Source organism: Sinocyclocheilus grahami, unplaced genomic scaffold (genome assembly GCF_001515645.1).
Source record: "Sinocyclocheilus grahami isolate Dianchi unplaced genomic scaffold, SAMN03320097.WGS_v1.1 scaffold1775.1, whole genome shotgun sequence".
Taxonomy (NCBI): domain Eukaryota; kingdom Metazoa; phylum Chordata; class Actinopteri; order Cypriniformes; family Cyprinidae; genus Sinocyclocheilus; species Sinocyclocheilus grahami.
In genome coordinates this window covers 137,493-157,257 of record NW_015506954.1, presented here as the reverse complement: position 1 = coordinate 157,257, position 19,765 = coordinate 137,493, and the positions used below count along the sequence as shown (strand labels likewise).

The 19,765-nt window shown below is 39.3% G+C and overlaps 1 protein-coding gene across 2 annotated transcripts; it reads left to right on the top strand.

Annotated features, from left to right (window-relative positions):
* Positions 1-2,355: 2,355 nt before the first annotated feature.
* Positions 2,356-19,444, top strand: LOC107572571 (fragile X mental retardation syndrome-related protein 1-like). 2 transcript variants are annotated; one of them, XM_016258996.1, is made up of 17 exons: positions 2,357-2,955; positions 6,079-6,131; positions 8,161-8,254; positions 10,101-10,172; positions 12,482-12,630; positions 13,139-13,232; positions 13,319-13,435; positions 13,877-14,047; positions 14,149-14,227; positions 14,373-14,530; positions 14,742-14,828; positions 15,784-16,003; positions 16,378-16,563; positions 16,913-17,116; positions 17,823-17,921; positions 18,274-18,368; positions 19,017-19,444. In XM_016258996.1, exons 1-17 carry the CDS (start codon positions 2,905-2,907, stop codon positions 19,122-19,124), a joined length of 2,037 nt encoding a protein of 678 aa, XP_016114482.1. In that variant the 5' UTR covers positions 2,357-2,904; the 3' UTR covers positions 19,125-19,444. The 2 variants fall into 2 exon arrangements, with proteins under 2 accessions (XP_016114483.1, XP_016114482.1); XM_016258997.1 differs by lacking the exon at positions 17,823-17,921 and having other exon boundaries at positions 2,356-2,955.
* The last annotated feature ends 321 nt before the right edge of the window (positions 19,445-19,765 follow it).

Sequence of the window (19,765 nt, the reverse complement as noted above, 5' to 3'; positions counted from 1 at the left end):
TCACCATTAACTCTTCACCTGAACAGTTCGTGTTGCTGTATATGGTATCATTGTAATCCTTGACCATCAAAACATAGGGGTAGACATCACCTTTTCTGTGTTATCAACCACGGGGTGTCATTTCTGAAAATGTTCAGGGCCCTAACCTGTACAATTGTATCAAGTGTCATGCTTTTATGAAAAAGTGAACATATCACCTCACATTTTGCACATATCACCTGGACTATTCAGCAGTTTCAGATTATGTATATCACGCTCTGCATGACTGATGTATGATTCTGAAGAAATAACCTGTTAAACTGTTGAAGTCAGGGATCGCACTTGCTGTTTGAAATCAAATATTGCATGGTTTCTTGAGAGTGAGTCAGTTTAGGGTTAATATTTTGAAGTCTTAACAAGTCTGGAACTACTTGGCCAACTAAATCCATTATAAGATTTGAGAGAAAATAAAATATAGCTTAAATAATAAAAAGGTGTAAAGAGACACTTAATATTCACAGCGACCTACCACTAATTGCAAGACAACTTGACCATATCAACAACCGTTGATTGCTTCATTTATAGATGCACTCAATGCTGATGCTCTTTGGATAAAAAGGGATGCAATTTCCACTTTAGGTTAAGATATTTTCTCTAGGCTCTACTACCATCACCATCCAAAACCTTGTGAGAACAGACATGTGGACATTGTGGGGCCACATTACCCTCTGTTGGTGGTAAAATGCCACTACATATATGAGTGTGTTTACTACAGAGAGTTTTGTGTTGTTTTCTTTGGCTAAGCATCACAGCTTATGTCTGACTATGTTTTCCTTGCACCTGTTGGGCAGACTGACTGCAAAATGCGTCATGCAAAATGATAAATCTGCCCCAGTGGGGAAGTTCTGTCATCAACCTTTTGTGTACAAACCCTTTTTGCTTGACTAATGGTTTGGGATCATTAAAAAAAATTTTCCCCCTTGGGAAATTGACATGAAGTCTCTTATGCTTAGAAAGTTGCATTTATTTGATCAAAAAAGAAATAATTTAAAATAAATGTTTTTAAAATTTCTATTCCATCACATTTTTAAATATCAGTGTTAAAAACAATGAAGCTTAATATTTGTGTGGAAAGACTGATTCGCATTCTTTGATTAATAAAAAGTGGCTTTTTGATCAATGTAATAAGCCAGTGTTAAATAAAAGTTTAAAAACAGAAAAAAAACCTAGTTTCTTGAGCACAAATTCAGCATATTAGAAAAAACATTCTTATAAAAAAAATCCACATTCACTTTATATCCTTCGCAAATGCAATGGCTTGAATCTGTCGAAAAGTCCTAACATCCTCTGATGTTTGACGCATGCTCTCCAGCATCTGCTGTCTTCAGCTGTTATAAGCCTTTAACCCCCTCCTGAGTTCCTCACCCTCTCATTTGGTCAAACTGTTAGACGTGCCATTCCTCACCCATCAGTGACTGACATCAAATCAGCCAACATCCTGACGTTTACACCTTCCACAACTGTTGTTAGAATTCCAACATCCTGTGGACATTTATTTATTCCTGTATTTAGCTATTAACCTTAATGATACCTTTGTTTCCTTTTATATCAGATATCAGTTCAGTGAAAATGTCATAGCAAGTGCAACATTAAAAAAGTACATTTGTGTGCCAGTCATGAAACTGTAAGATTTCATGATCCAACATCTGTTACACACAAGTATTTTGGGATTAGTGGTTATTCCATGGTGTTTGATTACATATTGCATGGTATTCGAATGTTGCCATAACGTACTTCAAACAGAGACTTGTAGGCCCAAGGGTTATAAAAAGCAGCAGTTCTGAGAGCATGTTACTTTCATTCTTGAGACTGATTCAGAAAGAAATGCGCAGGATAATTGACATACAAAATCAATCAGTTGTGCCTAATGCACCAAAGCCTTCAAAGTGAAACCAGTGTGTTTCAAACATTTACATTTCATGATTTTTTATCATGCGGTTGCACAGTGTGTTTTGATATTACGAAAGGCCCCAAAGCATCTGGTCCAAAATCTGCGTCTGGTGTTTTTGACAAATATTATAAGTTTCTCCCTCAGGCATGTCAGTATGCATAATAAGAGAGCGTTTGGAAACTCTCGTCTTTCTTTACATGACATGCATCACAGATTTTGTGAATCAGGGGCTCTCGTCAAAAACCACAGCCACCCAAATATAGCAACTACACAACTGGCGCTAATAGAACAAACCCGTCGACCGGCCCCCGACGGTTCCACCAATCACCGCGTGCAGCTGTGTGTGAGTGGCAGCGCACTGGACCAATCACCGGCACAAACGCTAAGGTGGGCGGGGCGCGGAGTGAAGAGGGGTGTGGAAATCGGGGTCATTCACAGTCTTGTCTTGCTGCTCCGCTCTGACGGCGTGTGTTGGAGGGGAAGGGTGAAGTAGCGCAGCACTACAGTCTTATTAAACAACTAACGTCCTAAACAACAGCGTTTTCAGACACAGTACAGAGGATTCTCACGAAAACACCCCGACAAATGCAGGACCCGTGAGTTCAAGCGCTAGAAGCTGTCGGTGACCGTTGATTAGCGGCTGCGCTAGCTGTTGTGCTAACACCTCGTTTACATCCACCGTCTTCAGACAGCATCACTCCAGCTCCACAGCTGCCACAAACGGCGCTCCTGCGAGCTTCTCTCACGCTCTAGGCAGCCGTTATTGAGTTATTGGCTTGTCCCGCTGGAGCTGAACCCCTCCCTGTGGCTCCTGTGCTCCCCCGTCACCTTTGCCCCCTCTCCCACCCGAAACACTGGACACACACAAGCGGCCGGAGAACGGCGAGAGGCCCGTGAAGCTGGGGGTGGTACCGGACCCGGACGCTGTCGGAGCGCCTAAAGAGAGGCACAGTCGTGGGGACGCGCCGACGAACATGGACGGGTTGGCGGTGGAGGTGCGCGGCTCCAACGGGGCCTTCTACAAGGTAACTTCATTTAAAAAAAACATATGAAACCATAAAGGTCTGGTGTACGCATGCACGAACGCTTCAGGGCGGCTGAGGTGTGATGCAGCGATGTGTATCACTTTCAAAGAGGCCCGAGACGTAAGCGAGCTCTGTTGTTTTGGACCTGCTCGCTAGTTTATTTCTTTAGCTGGTAAACCGGGGAACCGCCGAGTTCTGTTAGCAGCTTTGCTAATGAGTCTGTTGACAAGAAGCCAGTGGCTGTATCTCAATCTCTGCGCTTTCATAAGATGATGGGATAAGCTCACAGCCAGTTTTGAGACGCATGATGGGACACTCCATCAGTGCTTGAAGGAATAGTTAGGCAAAAACGAAATTCCTGTCATTTATCCTGATGTTGTTCCAAATCCTTGCTTGCTTCTGTGGGCCACAAAAGGAGATGTTGGAGACTGACAGTGCTGTTTACTTTTTCTTTTTTTTTATTGCATGGAAGTCAATGGTGTCTGACATTGATGACTCAATCATTTTTACGAAACTAAGGTTGTGAGCTTGTTTTTAAGCATAGCAAAGTGCCAGGCTTATATTGTGTGTTTTATGTGCATATGGGCAATGTGGTGCCACTGGTTGTGCATTCACAAGCCTGTCCTCTTTGTTTGGTCAACTTGAGTTTAGGTTAGACTGTGGGAAACTAACCTTACTCAGTCTGGCTTTTGTGATGAGAAAACATGATGTTTGTGAAGAGAGTGTTGCATCAACTAAATGGGCTATTTGGACCAAACACTAATTTCTGAACCGCTGTTGCCTGTGAAGGTGAATTTGTTCAGATTGAGATCGGTCTCAGGTGATGGATCAACCACATGGCATTTAGATGTTGTAGTGTGACCCTCCAGCACCATCAAACTACAGCTGCAAAGTCAGACAAACGTGTGTCATAAACTGCGACAAATGTTTCACGTGTTTAAAGGGTTAGTTCACCCAAAACTGAAAATTCTGTCATTGATTACTCACCGTCATGTCGTTCCAAACCCGTGAGACCTTCGTTCATCTTCGGAGCACACATTAAGATATTTTAGATGTTATCTGAGAGCTGTCTGACCCTGCATAGACAGCAACGCAACTGAAATGTTCCCAAGTTCAGAAACGTAGCACGGAGATCTTTAGTATCTTTAGTAGCACGAGAATACTTTTTGTGCGCAAAAGAAACAAAAAAGAGACTTTATTCAATAATTCGTCTCCTCTGCATCACCCTGGTGCCATTTTGGAGAATACCCGCTAGACATAAACGGCATATGCATACGCTGTTTCCATTCAGATCAAATCACAACAACGTAGGAAACCGATCCGGCATGTGTAATTAATGACTCCAAATTGCATTTTTGGGTGAACTATCCCTTTAATCCAACTCTGTGGAAGTGTGAAGTCTTCTGCAAAAAAATTCAACGCATCCCAGCAGGTTTTTTTTCTCTTTTAGAACAAACCGTATGAAATATTCTTATGTACTGAGGGGATATTATAGGTTTGGTGTTTTTATTTAGGGATGCACTATTTTGCAGTAAGGTGACGGCTGTTTCGATCTGTAAAACTCTGAGGGACCAAAGCAGGTGGGAGAGGAACAGGTGATCTTGTTGCCGACATCCAACACTCTACAACCCCCACCAACACTATTACCACCACTCTCCTCTCTGGTTTTATCCTTTGCGCTCTTTACTTTTCCCTTCCATGACCACTCATTGTAATGTTATGTAAAAGATGAATTCTTGCCAGTTTAGTCTCTCCTCTGTTCTGTTTATACACACCTCCTGCAGTTTTTGCTGTTAATGTTATCAATTGTGTTTTTTCCAAGTCTGTATTGACTATTTAACACATAGTAATGACCAGAAGTGTTGGCTCTTTCTCCTTTAAAAAAATTGGTGGGGAATTTGAGGTGCCCTTGAGAAGTGCAACAGGTTTCCAAAGTCTTCGTTTTGTAACCAGGTTATGACTTTTAGCATATTTACAACTCTTTGGACATCAAGTAATATTAAAAAGGGAACGTCTGCCCCATTATACAGTAATCAGTGCTGCTGATTCTTAAATGATTATATTTGATCCTGTCTTAAATGTGTATTTTCCAATACAATTTTCCAATTTAATAAATGGACGCTTTATTAAACTTATACATAATTCTGAAATCCTAGCTGTCTAATTAACTGCAAGGTTTCTACAAGGTTCCCTGCATACGGGGCAATGAATGGAGGACGCACATGGCCAAGAGTCTCCGTCATAGATTAGTTATTTGCCACTCATCCCATTGGGTCCTGCACGTCTGTAGTGTCACATTCTCAAAATTGCCACCCTAACGTAAGACTCTGTGCCTCTCCTGGTCGTAAACGTCAGCAGACATTGGAATATGTGACTTCACAATCTAGTATGTTGGAATGGTTTCAATACAGGACAGTCTATATTAAAGGCCTGCTCAGTTGCTTTCAGGATCTTTTGCTGACTTGTAAATGGGCAGGCTTTTTAAATCATATATAGTAACAATTTTTTGAATAGCCGATAGCTTTTTTTGCTCATTTACATTCACTTTTTTTATTTTATTTTTTATTTTTTTGCTGGTTCAGTGCCATGCCCTATAGACATACAGAAAAGAAATACTGTAGAAGCCCCTCTCATTTGGATAATGTGGATTTGGCAACCGTGATAGTGCAGATTCATGCATTAGATGGTTGTATGTGAATTAATTTGTCTTGTAACTCTAAATAGGCCTGCATATGCACTTGTGCCAGTTTTCTTGAGACCAGCCTGTCTCTTTCCAGCAGGTTACATACTGGCACTCGTTCTGTCTAATTTTCTCTCTTTCTCTCATCTCAGTCTCTCCATCCCATATTAGGCATTGTCTGTATGTAGCTAAGCTATGATGGGGGTGGCGACTGGAGTAATCGTTTTATGGCAGCTCTGATAGATTTGTGGAGGAAGGAGGAGTGATGAATGAGGAACAGATTTTAAGGAGGGGACTTTGGGTGCCTCCCCCCAACTGCCCAATTACGTCTTACATTCACAGATGCAGATGCTGCGTCTGTGAATGTAACAGATGCAACAGATGCTAACTTAGTTCCATGTAAAACACATATGCTGAACATATTTTCTCTTCTTTTTTTTTAGGGTTTCATCAAGGATGTACACGAAGACTCCCTCACAATAGTCTTTGAAAACAAGTAAGTTGGCCGAACGTTTCCTGTACATGCTCTTTCCTAAAGCCTCTGCCTGTTTGACAAAGTTTTGCTTGTGATGAGTGTTCACACTCTGCCACCTACACACAACCAACAAAAATATAAGATTAGCCAAGACGGAGAAGAGTTTTAGCCTGTTAAAAATGCTATATATATGTCTCTAGAGTTTTTAACAGGGTATTTTAGCAATGGTACTGCAGCCAGTCCATTAGTTATATAGATTTTTTTTAAATTCATAATATAAATAATAATTTTTTTAAAAATTATGTCTGTATGTATGCGTGTGTGATATACATGTCCAAAAAGGTCCTTACTTTGGAAGGTATCCAGCCATGTAATATGAAAAATAAAGATGTTTATCGAAGAAGATACAAGAAACATTGTACATAGGACAGTGATGCCGCTGTCCCCTTCAAAGGTGATTTTAGTTTTGGGAAAACACAGAAGTCGCTGGGTGCCAAGTCTGAGCTTTAGGGGGGCTGAGTCACCTGGGTGATTTGATGTTTTGGCAAAAAACTCTGCATAAGATGAGATGCATGGGCGGGCGTACTGTCATGATGAAGCTGCCAATCACCAGTTGCCCATAGCTGAGGCCGTTTTCATCGTATTGCATTTCTTATCTCGTATATTTTAAGTTATATGCCTGGATACTTTCTGGGCAGCCCTTGTAAACTTGTATTAAATGTAAAATATATATATATATATATATATATTTTATTATACATGTATATAAAACACACAATACGTTCAATAGTTTGGGGTCAGTAAGATTTTAAAATACTTTTATTCAGCAAGGATGCATTAAATGGATCAAAAGTGACATTTATGTTACAAAAGATCTCTGTTATATAAACGCTGATGGATCATATTGCACTAAAGGCTGGAGTAATGAAAATTCAGCTTTGCCGTCACAGGAATGAAGGACTTTTTCAAATGCATTAAGCATTTTTTTAATTGAAGTAATATTTTACAAATGAATATAACTGTTTTTACTGTATTTTTGGATCAAATAAATGCAGCCTTGGTGAGTATAAAAGGTATTTTCAGAAACATTTACAAAAATCTTACTTACTGTATATGTTAAATAAAGAAATGTGGATGTATTTATTTTATTAAATCCATAATGTAAAATATGTACATGTAGTTGAATACATTTGTTACTATACCGATATTATAGGTCACTCTTAAAATGCAGCACTTTTTAAATGCTTTTTGTGTAAGGTGCACTTATCTGATTGTGCTCCTCTCACAATCGGCTTGTTTTCTTTAGAGCTTAACTGATAGATCACTTCCACTTTTCCTTTAGCCATGTGCTCCAGCCCGTCTCTCTCTCAGCACCTGTGCTAACTCTCGGGCAGCTGTCATACAGCTCTTTATATTTCTCCTGTCCCCCTCCTTCCCTCTTTTCCCCCCTCCACGTCTCCCCACTGCTCCCATCTTTATCTCTGTTTTTTTTTTCTTTCCTTCTCTCACTCCCCGTTTTGGGCCGAGTAAGATCCATAAATAGCCCGGTGAGGTATGCAGGCAGGGGAGTACGGGACAGTGGCCCTGCCATTCTTGGGATGGTTCTGCTGACCCATGAACAACCAGGAACACTATCATCACTCTGAGAACATGTGCTTACAATCTTGTTAGAGTTGTGTGTAATAGTGAAGACTGGGACGGTGTGTGGGAGGTTGCAAGAACAATCTGAGGTGTATAGCCGAACGAGTAAACAACTAGTGGTTTTGGACCTTTTTGGAGTGATTTATTCAAAGTTGTGATTTTTACTTGTGTATCTGAGAGCATATGGTTTGCTCATTTCAGTATATCCATAGTGACCCCTCATATCTCATTGTTGACACCCCTCCTCTTTAATAAATTGACACTGTATTAAACTGCTGGTTCTCTCTGCGTTGAGTTTGTTAGGCCAATAAGCCCATGGTTTTTGGAGGTGGGGTGTCGAGTTATACCTGCCCTGTCGTTAGAAAGCTGACTGACAACTGCGTGTCTGTGTGTGGCTTCTTTCCACAAGCTGGCAACCAGAGAGACAGCTGCCGTTCAGTGACGTGAGGTTGCCACCCCCAGCCGATTACCACAAGGACATTTGTGAGGGAGATGAGGTGGAGGTAGGGATACATTCACTCTAAAACACCCGGAGCACTCCTCAAATCATCACCCTGAAAAAGGCCCCCACATATGAATCATCACTGGAGAAATAACCCTTTGAAATGTTCGGCTTTCAAAACATATATCAGACTCTCATCTTACACCACTTTCCATAGCGCTAAACACGGGTCATTCTTTAAAAACAACATGAAAGTTTTTGCAACACATATAACTAATGTGGCATATTTTAGAGAGAAATCTAAAATATCCATGAGATTTGATTGGATCTAGAAATATAAACCGATGTTATTTTCCCACTGCCCCTGTGACATTTATGCGAGAAGTCATTTCAGAGATAAAAGTTGTATTTTGATGAAAGAATATGAGACAGCTTTTTTCTTTAGTATTGTGTGTACTAAAGAGTCAGTTTAATCCGGTTTGATTCCATGTTCGAAGGTCAATTTCTGTTTGTTCATTCTAGATTTCTCCTGTATGTCATACACCATATCTTGCCAACACATGTATAACTTAAATCGCATAATTAAAATTAGTAATAAACCAATTCATCTTTTGAAATTTGGCCATTTTAGAGTGAAATGCAATATGTCTGTTAATGGCTGGTATTAGTGATTGTGATGCCTAAATTCATTTGCAGAATTAAAAAAAAAATTTACTTTATTTTTAGTGCGTTTTATAGAATTTTTGGACAAGACAATATAAAATTCAGCTGTCTACTAGTACTATTTGTTATTGCTCATAATCACATGACAATTCTTATCAAATTATTAGTATCAGCCAGTATCTTAATGCTGGTGCAACTATAATTCTTTGAAATTGCCCAACTGACCGATTAACATCACTGAAATGGATCCAAAATAAAAAGATTTGATTGGATCTAGAAATATAAACCGATGTTATTTTCCCACTGCCCCTGTGACATTTATGCGAGAAGTCATTTCAGAGATAAAAGTTGTATTTTGATGAAAGAATGAGACAACTTTTTTTCTTTAGTATTGTGTGTACTAAAGAGTCAGTTTAATCCGGTTTGATTCCATGTTCGAAGGTCAATTTCTGTTTGTTCATTCTAGATTTCTCCTGTATGTCATACACCATATCTTGCCAACACATGTATAACTTAAATCGCATAATTAAAATTAGTAATAAACCAATTCATCTTTTGAAATTTGGCCATTTTAGAGTGAAATGCAATATGGCTGATATTAGTGATTGTGATGCCTAAATTCATTTGCAGAATTAAAAAAAAAATTTACTTTATTTTTAGTGCGTTTTATAGAATTTTTGGACAAGGCAATATAAAATTCAGCTGTCTACTAGTACTATTTGTTATTGCTCATAATAACATGACAATTCTTATCAAATTATTAGTATCAGCCAGTATCTTAATGCTGGTGCAACTATAATTCTTTGAAATTGCCCGACTGACCGATTAACATCACTGAAATGGATCCAAAATAAAACTGAATTGTCAATGAATAATGCAGCACTGTTGATGAATTATGCTTTATTAATGCATGTTTTGTTTTCAAGTGAATTGACTTAAATATTGTGAGAATGTGTTCTTTAAATTTCAGCAAATTTGTAGAGTAAGTCTTATTTGCTATTATTAAATCTATAAAATATATGCATCTTAATCTTCTCGGTATTGGCATTTTCTAGTCGATTACTAGATACAAACATACCTGACACATTCTGCATTCTTTTATTCTCTGCATACTATAGCACACTCATATTATGGTACAAAGAAGTGTACTAATTAATTTCTTGCTTTCTGTTAAACACACAGAGATACCATTTCTTTTAGTGTTTTCCTGCACATAATCACCTGACGTGGTCGTTCTCCTGCAGGTTTACTCCAGAGCCAACGAGCAGGAGCCCTGCGGCTGGTGGTTGGCGAGGGTGAGGATGATGAAGGGAGAGGTAAGTCGGGTCCAGGTGTGCAAGCATCCACTGCGCATACGTTTGATCAGATGTGGGTTACGGGGTCTGCATTTCAAGGGTTCTGTCTCTCGTTATTCACTCAGTTGGCCTCTGAAGTTGAGTCCAAAGTGAATGTATGAATATTGATTGAGGGTGTTTCAGGTCTTTTTGGGACTCGTTGCTCCAGTAGGCCTTTAACACACACATCTGCAGCACTGACCCAGTTACCCATAAACACTAGAGTGATCTCATTTATTGAGTCAGACTGAACCCCCTGGTGATCGAATAGCGGATGGCCTTAAGCTTTAGAATATGCATTGAGTATGCATGAGCAAGATAAACAACCGCAAAATGTAGGTCCGTTTAAAGACATCTGGGAATCCTCTATATGGGTCCCACTTACGGCATCAGGTTTAAGAAATGTTCTGGGTTCAATACTAGTTGTGCTATAATGTATGCTGTCATTACCAGAAAAATCTTTTTGACTTTCCCTTTGCATTATGACTGTCTATTTCTGAATATTTTTGATGAATTTTTATTACTCTTATATAATTATAAGAAATGATTCTTTATACTTTAAACTTTTTTATTTAAGTCTTTTGTTAGTGGACTTCTATTCTAGGTGGTTAAACTTCTAGGTATAAGTAAAATTCTGTATTTCTTGGGGACACCTTTTGCTCCATCTAAACAAAGCTTCAAGGCTCTGCGTGGTCACGATAGGAGTTGAAATATTGAATATAACTGCACCGAAAAGGTTGGTAAGTAATTTTACCTCACTAGTATCATATGTGTATCCTGGTCCAATGTGTTGCCCAGTTTAAGATGATTTGAATTGCTTTTATTGAACCTGGAACATTATTGTAAGGTTACAGTAAAATACTGACATTTATAATAAAGTCTTATTTCCTTTTTAAAGGAAGAAATAAATAGCTAATTTCCTTTTTATTGATCCACAAATAGGAGTTTTCTTAACACGGCTTAAAAACCTCAGAGCTTATGCCTGTTATGCAGTGTTTCCTGGCATAAGGTCCCATTTAAACCTGTCTCCACACACACGTTTTGGCTAATTAGGTTAAGGTAGCACATGAGTTGACAGGCAGACCTCCCATAGTGTTACATGGAGCACCGGGGAACTGTCTTCTCCCTCTCGCACACATTCATTCTGATACTGGGGCAGTCGAATAATAGGGCGAATATAGACTTGAATTTTGACTGCATTCTAGGCCACCGAGTGTAAGTTGTGCATTTCTGCTGATATGAGATGTGACTGCTCTGTGTTATTATAGGGTTTGTTTTTAGTCGAGGGAGGGGGGGGGGGGCTGTTCTCAAATTATCTTCAATCGATTTTCTTCCCCACTGCTTTTACTGTGTTACAGGCAGCAGATACTTAATGTTGGCTTAATGCTTCTGTCTGCAAGATGGCTTCTGTCACACTCTGAGTTGAGAGCTTACGCGTCTCATCACAGTGACTAATTACTGGCATTTTAAGCTAGTGGTCTAGCACAACAAAACCGTCTTTGAGCAGCTTCAGTCTGTTTGCTGTGTCTTTAAAGTGGTGAGGCTGTGAAAGAGGCTATTGTGACTTGTGTAATAAACAGTCAGCTGGTCATTACTGCAAATTAAACCCAATTTTTGGGGTTTTTTTTGTGGGGGGGGGGGGGGGGGGGGGGCTGTTCTCAAATTATCTTCAATCGATTTTCTTCCCCACTGCTTTTACTGTGTTACAGGCAGCAGATACTTAATGTTGGCTTAATGCTTCTGTCTGCAAGATGGCTTCTGTCACACTCTGAGCTTGAGCTTACGCGTCTCATCACAGTGACTAATTACTGGCATTTTAAGCTAGTGGTCTAGCACAACAAAACCGTCTTTGAGCAGCTTCAGTCTGTTTGCTGTGTCTTTAAAGTGGTGAGGCTGTGAAAGAGGCTATTGTGACTTGTGTAATAAACAGTCAGCTGGTCATTACTGCAAATTAAACCCAACAGGAGCCTGATTCAAAGCTGACTGTACATTTATCCCGCTTGTTTCATGGATACTTGCCAAATAACTGGACTTGAAAAATTGGTTTTGAGGTTAAATAATTTTATTAAACGGTCAACTGTACATCTTAACAGTCATTATACAAAAATATTTGACTCAAGAATACCATGTTTGTGCAATTAAAAATATTCCAGAGAGTAATAATCAGTATAATAATCCAGTTGAACTACCTAAGCTATTAACCGTGTTCAGCATGCAGTCATTGTTTTGTTTAATGTGTGTGGTGGGCATTGTGATATATATATATTGTGATATATACTTTTTCCGTTCAGTTCTATGTGATCGAATATGCAGCCTGCGATGCCACATACAATGAAATTGTCACATCGGAACGAATCCGGCCAGTCAATCCCAACAGCTCCTCTTCTGAAAACTCCTTTTACAAAGTCCCCATCGCTGTACCTGAGGATATCAGAGACATGTAAGTCACACGTGGAGTGTTCAGTCCACTTTTTAGTCACAGACTATGTACACTCAGACTAAACAGTGTTTTGGTGTAGATTTGTTTGCAAGTTGTTTTTTTTTTTTTTAGCTAACCAAATTAAGCCAATGTCAACCTCATCAAATTGTGTGTGTGATAGGGCTGGGCAATAAACATAACAATAATAGTTTTAAGGAATATCATACAGTTCTGTTGTGCAGCATCTTATTTGACAAAAAATAAAAATGCATTGTTTTGTAGTAAATTGTTATATTTTCATATGACTACATTTTAAAAGATTGATTAAATTGGTAAAGTTTTATTAATTAATTTCCGTAGGCACAATTTTCGATGATAAAAGTAAAATAGAGAACACTGAATTTAGGTAAAAATAACATTGATTTCCTGGGTCCCTAAAAGGAAGCTTTCTCTAATTGTGAACAAACAAGTAAATGTTCAACATTTTTGGAAGAATTAAATGTATTCTATTCTTTTCTGAATGATGCAGCTGTTTGACTGAGAACATTCACAAAGACTTCAGGAAAGCAATCGGAGCCAACTGCATCTTCTACAACACCTTTACACACCAACTTATTGTCCTGGTCAGTGTTTATTTCGATTTACTCTCTCGTTATGATACTGAAATATACAGTCTTGTGTCTGAACATGTCTGTCTGTTTCTCCTCAGTCCACAAACGAGTGCACGGTGAAACGAGCAACCCTACTGAGTGACATGCACTTCCGGAGTATTCGCACCAAACTCATGCTGATGTCCCGTAACGAGGAGGCCACTAAACATTTAGAGGTGCACAATATAGGGATTTTTCTTGTTTAATTTGTTACACATTTTAAATGCAAAATAAGTTAGCTAGTCCTGACGGAGAAAGTCATCATGAGAAGATATAACTACTTAATTTGAGTTACTTATACAAAAATATTTTCCTGCAAATACAAATTCGCTCACTCGAATAAACAAACACTGATAAGCCATCTGTGCTTTTTTTTTGCCTTCAAGCTCCACATTCATGGAATGAATTCCTCTGCAGTTCAGATTTCTTGTTATACTGTTGATTGTTAGTGCAAATCTGTTTTTTGTGTGTGTTTTTTTGCTTGTCATTATATGCATGTTCCTGTAAAAGTGATTCTGGTCATGCTGGATTCCCCCTGTGGTTTAATTAAACGGACAACCAGCTCAACATTTGTGTGTGTGTGTGTTTTTTTTTTTTGTTTTTTTTGTGTGCCGCAGACGAGTAAACAGCTGGCGTCTGCATATCAGGAGGAAGTGAGCGTGCGTGAGGATCTAATGGGTCTGGCAATCGGTTCTCACGGTGCCAACATCCAGCAGGCCCGCAAAGTTCCGGGCATCACTGCCATTGAGCTGGAAGAAGAGAGCTGCACATTCAGGATCTATGGAGAGGTGTGTATCTTTTCTTTAAGTTCACCTTGTGTTATTTACAAAGATTCATATAAAGATGAGTGACAGCAGTGATTTTGATGGGTTGTTCTTTTTGACTCAAGACCCCAGATGCCGTGAAGCAGGCCAGGACATATCTGGAGTTTAAGGAGGATTCCTTCCCAGTTCCAAGGAACCTTGTAGGCGAGTTGGTTTTCTGCTTATTAGACATTTCGTTTGGACTTCTGAATGCAGTTCATTTGTGGACAGACATGTGCTAAGCATAAATTCTGAAAATCTGCCAAAGCCCAAGTGTTCTAACCCAATCATTCTCTCTCTTTCACAACAGGCAAAGTCATTGGCAAAAACGGCAAAATTATCCAGGAAATAGTAGACAAATCGGGCGTGGTTCGAGTCCGGATCGAAGGGGACAATGATAAAAAGCTGCCCAGGGAGGAGGGAGGCAGGCAGGGGGCTGGCAGAGACAACACTGTCAGCAGCCAAGAGGTGAATGAGCCGCCCACCTGATACAACAAACCTCTCACTGTTACAGCTAAATAAATCCTCAGTGAGGAAAACAACACACTATTAGTAACAAGCTGTTTATTTCCATGCAAGTGTACACGCATTATGAGTGTTTTTAATCGTTTAATATCTGAAATGGCTTCCGATTTTACTAACATCAGAAATGTTATTCCTCTTTGTCTTTGTTATTCAGGGTATGGTTCCCTTTATTTTTGTTGGAACCAAAGAGAACATCAGTAACGCCCAGGCCTTGCTCGAATACCACGTGGCCTACCTTCAGGTTAGTCACCAGGCATGAAGGGTTTTGTTCAGCCTCTGAACTGATTGCAGTTGCTGAAGAGTGTTTGTTCTGTTATTGTTCAAGACTCAAAAGTGTACAAATGTTGAAACCTTATATTGAATTCATTGTACCATACTAAAGATGAGCTTTTGAAATTAACTGTTCTCTCTTGATTGGTCAGCTGATCTCCTCCTTCATGGAAAGCTGCTGGTCGAACTTAACCACTAACTGATGCTAAAAATACCCCATCGGGGGTAGATTTGGTGGGGGAGGGGGCAAAGTGTGGATTACATGCTATCTACCCAGGCGCCTCTCAAAATAGCTGTTTCCCCTGTCCATCCCAGCCCAGCTCTAGCACATTGCCCTCCTCTGTCAGCATTCAGATGCTGTTTCAAACCGCCAGCTGTCACATTCTGATTTGACACCTTCACACACATTTACAGACACGTTGCATCTAGTGAAATCCCACTGCAATAAATGCTGTCTGTGCAGATAATCGTGCTTGAGAGATGCCATGAAGAACTACAGTTCTCAAAGCCAATCATTTCATCAGCCTCCTCAATATTTATCAAGAGGTTTACTTTGTGTTTAACAAACAAAATAGTAAACTTTTTGCACTTAAAGAAAAATGCTGATATTTTGTTGTCTTGTGCATATATTATAATATTATGATTTTTTTCACCCCCAGTAAATATATTTTATCTTCTGATCTTTTATTATGTATTATGTTATTGCTATATTATATTGTATGATATATTGCATTTATTATATTACATATTGCATATGATCTTATATATTATATTGTCATTGATAATAATAGCATATATATTATTTCCCCATTTTGCTATTAAACGAAAACCAGAAATTACTACATTATATTACTTTTGTGATCTGTAACTCTGCATGTAGTTTAACAGCAATGCCTGACAGTGATTTCTCTCTCTATAATTGACAGGAGGTGGAGCAGTTGCGTCTTGAGCGCCTACAGATTGATGAACAGCTCCGTCAGATTGGGGTGGGATACCGCGCACCCCCCAGTCGCTCTGGTTCAGGGGTCGCTGGCGAGCGTGAACGGGGTTACCTCACAGATGAGAGCACCAACTCCCTGCAGACCACACGCACCTATGGAGGAAGAGGACGTGGACGCAAATCCAACAATACATACTCTGGCTATGGTGAGATGCAACTCCCACAATGCTCCTCTGTCTTGGACAGTCTGTCTATACATTTTAATTATATCTATTTCCTTATTAACTCATGTGCAACATGGTTAAGGCAACCATGGGTGAAAGGCACATTTGCATTTATTTAACTCAACCACTAGATGGCACAAAAACCCACCACAGCCCTTTTCTAAACCTCTATATTAGGGATGTTGTTGTTGGAAGTAAATATAAAAACGTGGGGTTTATTGACTGAATGCATGTTACATTTAACTGAAAATAGATTTTAATCTGAACACAATCTTTCTGGGGCTGCCTGCTGCCTAACACTCTTCTTTTCTTTTTTTTTCTTCTTCTTCTTCTTCTTCTTCTTGTCTTCTCTGCAGGAACAAACTCTGAAATGTCAAATGCATCAGAGACAGAAGAGATAGGAGAGCGAGAGCGAGAGCTCAGGCCAAAAGGTGTTGGAGGAGATGACAGGGGCTCCAGGCGTGGAGGCCGTGGCCGTGGCTCCAGCACTGGCAGGGGCCGGGGAGGACCAGGGCCACGAAACACTAACACTATCAGCTCAGGTATGAACCGATTGTAATGAATAAAAACTGCATTTTAAAGAATTCTACCTAGAGTGAATGTATTTTTTTTTTAGTTATGATGTAAAATACTTAATTGGATAGAAATGGCTCTGCTATGAAATTTCTCCTTTTATTAAAAAAAACACAAATAAATTGTCATTCAGTAAAGCAACTGAAACTGTCAAACTAAATTGTCAAAAGGTGTGGAAACCATGTTTTTTAATCAAAAATTAATAAGGTGTAAATTATAAAAAAAAAAAACATTTAAATGCTTGGTGGCTTATGCATGCAAACTATTGTTTATCATCGTTTGTGTCCTGCTGAACATCTGTGCATGTGTATATTCCAGTGCTCCGAGATCCAGACAGTAACCCGTACTCTCTGCTGGAGGGAGAAGGTGAATTAGGCGGTGATACAGATGCCAGTGAAAGCATGGGTGGCACTGACCGTAGGAGACATTCACGCCGTCGGCGTAACGACCAGGAACCCAGCCTTATGGATGCAGCCGCTAATGAATCCGACAGTCAGGCAGCCGCCAGTGAGAACGGATTGGGTATGAGACAGTTTCAGTTCACAGATTGATTAAAAAGAACATTTGTGACCCTGGACCACAAAACCAGTCATAAGCAGCACGGGTATATTTGTAGCAATAGCCAACAATACATTCATTGTATGGGTCAAAATTAACCATTTTTCTTTTATGCCAAAAATCATTAGGATATTAAGTAAAGATCATGTAACATGAAGATATTTTGTAAATTTCCTACCATAAATATATCAAAACTTAATTTTTGATTAGTAATACGCATGGGTAAAGACTGTCACTTTTTATCAATTTAATGCATCATTAATTTAAAATGTTACTGGCCCCAAACTTTTGAACAGTAGTATACATCCTTCTCTTTTAAAGATTTATTTTGTAGATTTTTATTTTTATTTTTTTTACTTCAATGAGCTAAAATTGTCTCGGGAATAGAGAGAACATCACATTTATTTCCAAGGTAATGTCAACTGAAAGCTACTCTTGTACAACAGAGCCTTTGATCAGATTTTAAGCAAAAAGTTACATTTGTCAAACAGGGGTATCTGTATACTTGGGAGAGCGTTATCAGAAAAGATTAGGAAGATTAGGAAAGCCTTGGGGTCATAAAGAATCATCAAAGGAAATTAGCTTGATGGGAATTTCGTGGAACTGCCTCTTTGAAAATTTGAAATAAATTGATCCCGTTGCATCTCGTGCTCTCTTTGTCTTCCCTCAGAAGAGGAGGGCAAGCCCCAGCGCCGCAATAGAAGCCGCCGCCGTCGCAACCGTGGCAATCGTCCTGAGGGAGGCTCCACCAGCCGCGACAGACAGCCAAGTGAGAGAGTGGGAAGGGGTCGAGATAGAGGAACTAAATTGACAGGAAGGGACTACAGAGAGAGAAATGTCAAGTTGAACATTTATTACAACTTTTAAGGCTATTTTCCTCTTTGTTATTCAGCTTTAGTAGAGAGTGACAGGAAGTAATTGTTGAGAGAGAGAAGGGACTGGGTGGGATTGTAGCAAAAAAGTAGATTGTAAATGGCGATGTTAATTTGACAGTCTACAGAAGGTGTAAGATATATAAATGCGGTTTTCTTGCTCTGGGTTATAGGATTATTCCACTTGTTTGATCACGTGCTGCTTTTTCCCCCTCGACCTGACTGCTGTTGCTCTCTCTGTTGATATAGTTACTGTTGCTGACTTCATCTCTCGTGCCGATTCCCAGAGCAGACAGAATCTCCCAGGGAAGGAGGAGGTGACCCAGCACACGTCCCATCCCAAGGTCTGCAAATACTACAACACAGAACGCACCCCTCAGATTAAGACGGCATGATTTGGGAAGAAATTGAATTGTGATTTTATTTAATATTTTAAATGTATAAAAATATGCATTATTTTAGATTTATATATTATTATTGAGAGGAGAAAAAAAAAGTTTCAGGCTTGTAGAGCTGCACAATTTGGCCAGAATTTTGTGATTTATATATCAATGAGACTATATATATATGGACCATGTGATATTTCAGTTTTTCTTTTTTAATAAATCTGCAAAAATGTCAACAATTCTGTGTTTTTCTGTCAATATGGGGTGCTGTGTGTACATTAATGAGGAAAAAAAAATAACTTAAATGACTTTAGCAAATGGCTGCAATATAACAAAGAGTGAAAAATTTAAGGGGGTCTGAATACTTTCCGTACCCACTGTATATGAAATAAATAATAATAGTTAAATCACAGCATTTGCAAATTGATAATTGCAATATTGTACCATCCATGTCTTCACAATTTCTCTTTTTAATAAATTAGTAATAGGTCAGTGTGTGTGTAAAGCCACTGTACCATCATCATCATCAATTGTTTTCATCAAAAGTTTCATGAGGTTTAGGTTCAGAACAGTGCTTTAAACTGCATTTCATTCTCTGTTCTTCAGGAAAACGGGACTAGCGTGAGTAAGGAAGAGTGCGCTCCTAAGCGCTCCCCTAGTAATGGCGTGGCATCGCCCGGGGAGGCTCTAGCCCTGGTGAATGGCGTCTCGTAAAAAGTCGTCTCGCCCCCTCAAGACCCACATCTAAAGCAAGACACCATGGCGAACTCTGTCCCTGCTTGCATTCACGTAAACCTTTAAACTGACGAATGAAAATCGACTAAAATCCTTGACATCTATGAGAAGAAAATGATACAAAAAAAAAAAATGACGAACGCATCTACTTTTAAACCACACGTAATGGTGTATGTTTATCCTATCTATCAGTACTTAGTGCTTATTTAAGACAAGCTTGCCAAAAATGAGCTGATGGATATGACTCAAATTTCTGACATAACACAGAAAACAGGACGTGACTTTTTGGGTTTTATTTTGTTTTTTTTAGTTTTTTCGCTGTTGTCGTTGTTCGTTTTTGATTGTTTGTACTCACTGGTGTGGGATTGTGAAACACTCCCAAACAGACGCATCTCTTAAACAGTGTTAGCTAAAGGAGGGCGGGGGTAGCAGAGAGGCGATGGGTTGAAGGCGGAGCCTCTCGTGAGTGATTGACAGTTAAGTCTGTGGTACTCTGAATTTAAGGGCAAAAAGGGGAAACAGAGAGACATTGTGCCTTGAATTTGAAAAACTTGAGTATTTTTTTTTTTCTTAATATTTGCGTTGTTCATGGGATGAAGTAGATGGTTCCTGTTTATGGT

What these genes read in the sequence shown, in the direction of transcription:
- LOC107572571 (XM_016258996.1), top strand. Translation starts at nt 2,905, where the DNA reads ATGGACGGGTTGGCGGTGGAGGTGCGCGGCTCCAACGGGGCCTTCTAC. An exon ending in GTGAGGGAGATGAGGTGGAG is followed by an intron (nt 8,255 to 10,100) that starts GTAGGGATACAT and finishes GTTCTCCTGCAG; the next exon opens with GTTTACTCCAGAGCCAACGA. An exon ending in TGAGGATGATGAAGGGAGAG is followed by an intron (nt 10,173 to 12,481) that starts GTAAGTCGGGTC and finishes TTTTCCGTTCAG; the next exon opens with TTCTATGTGATCGAATATGC.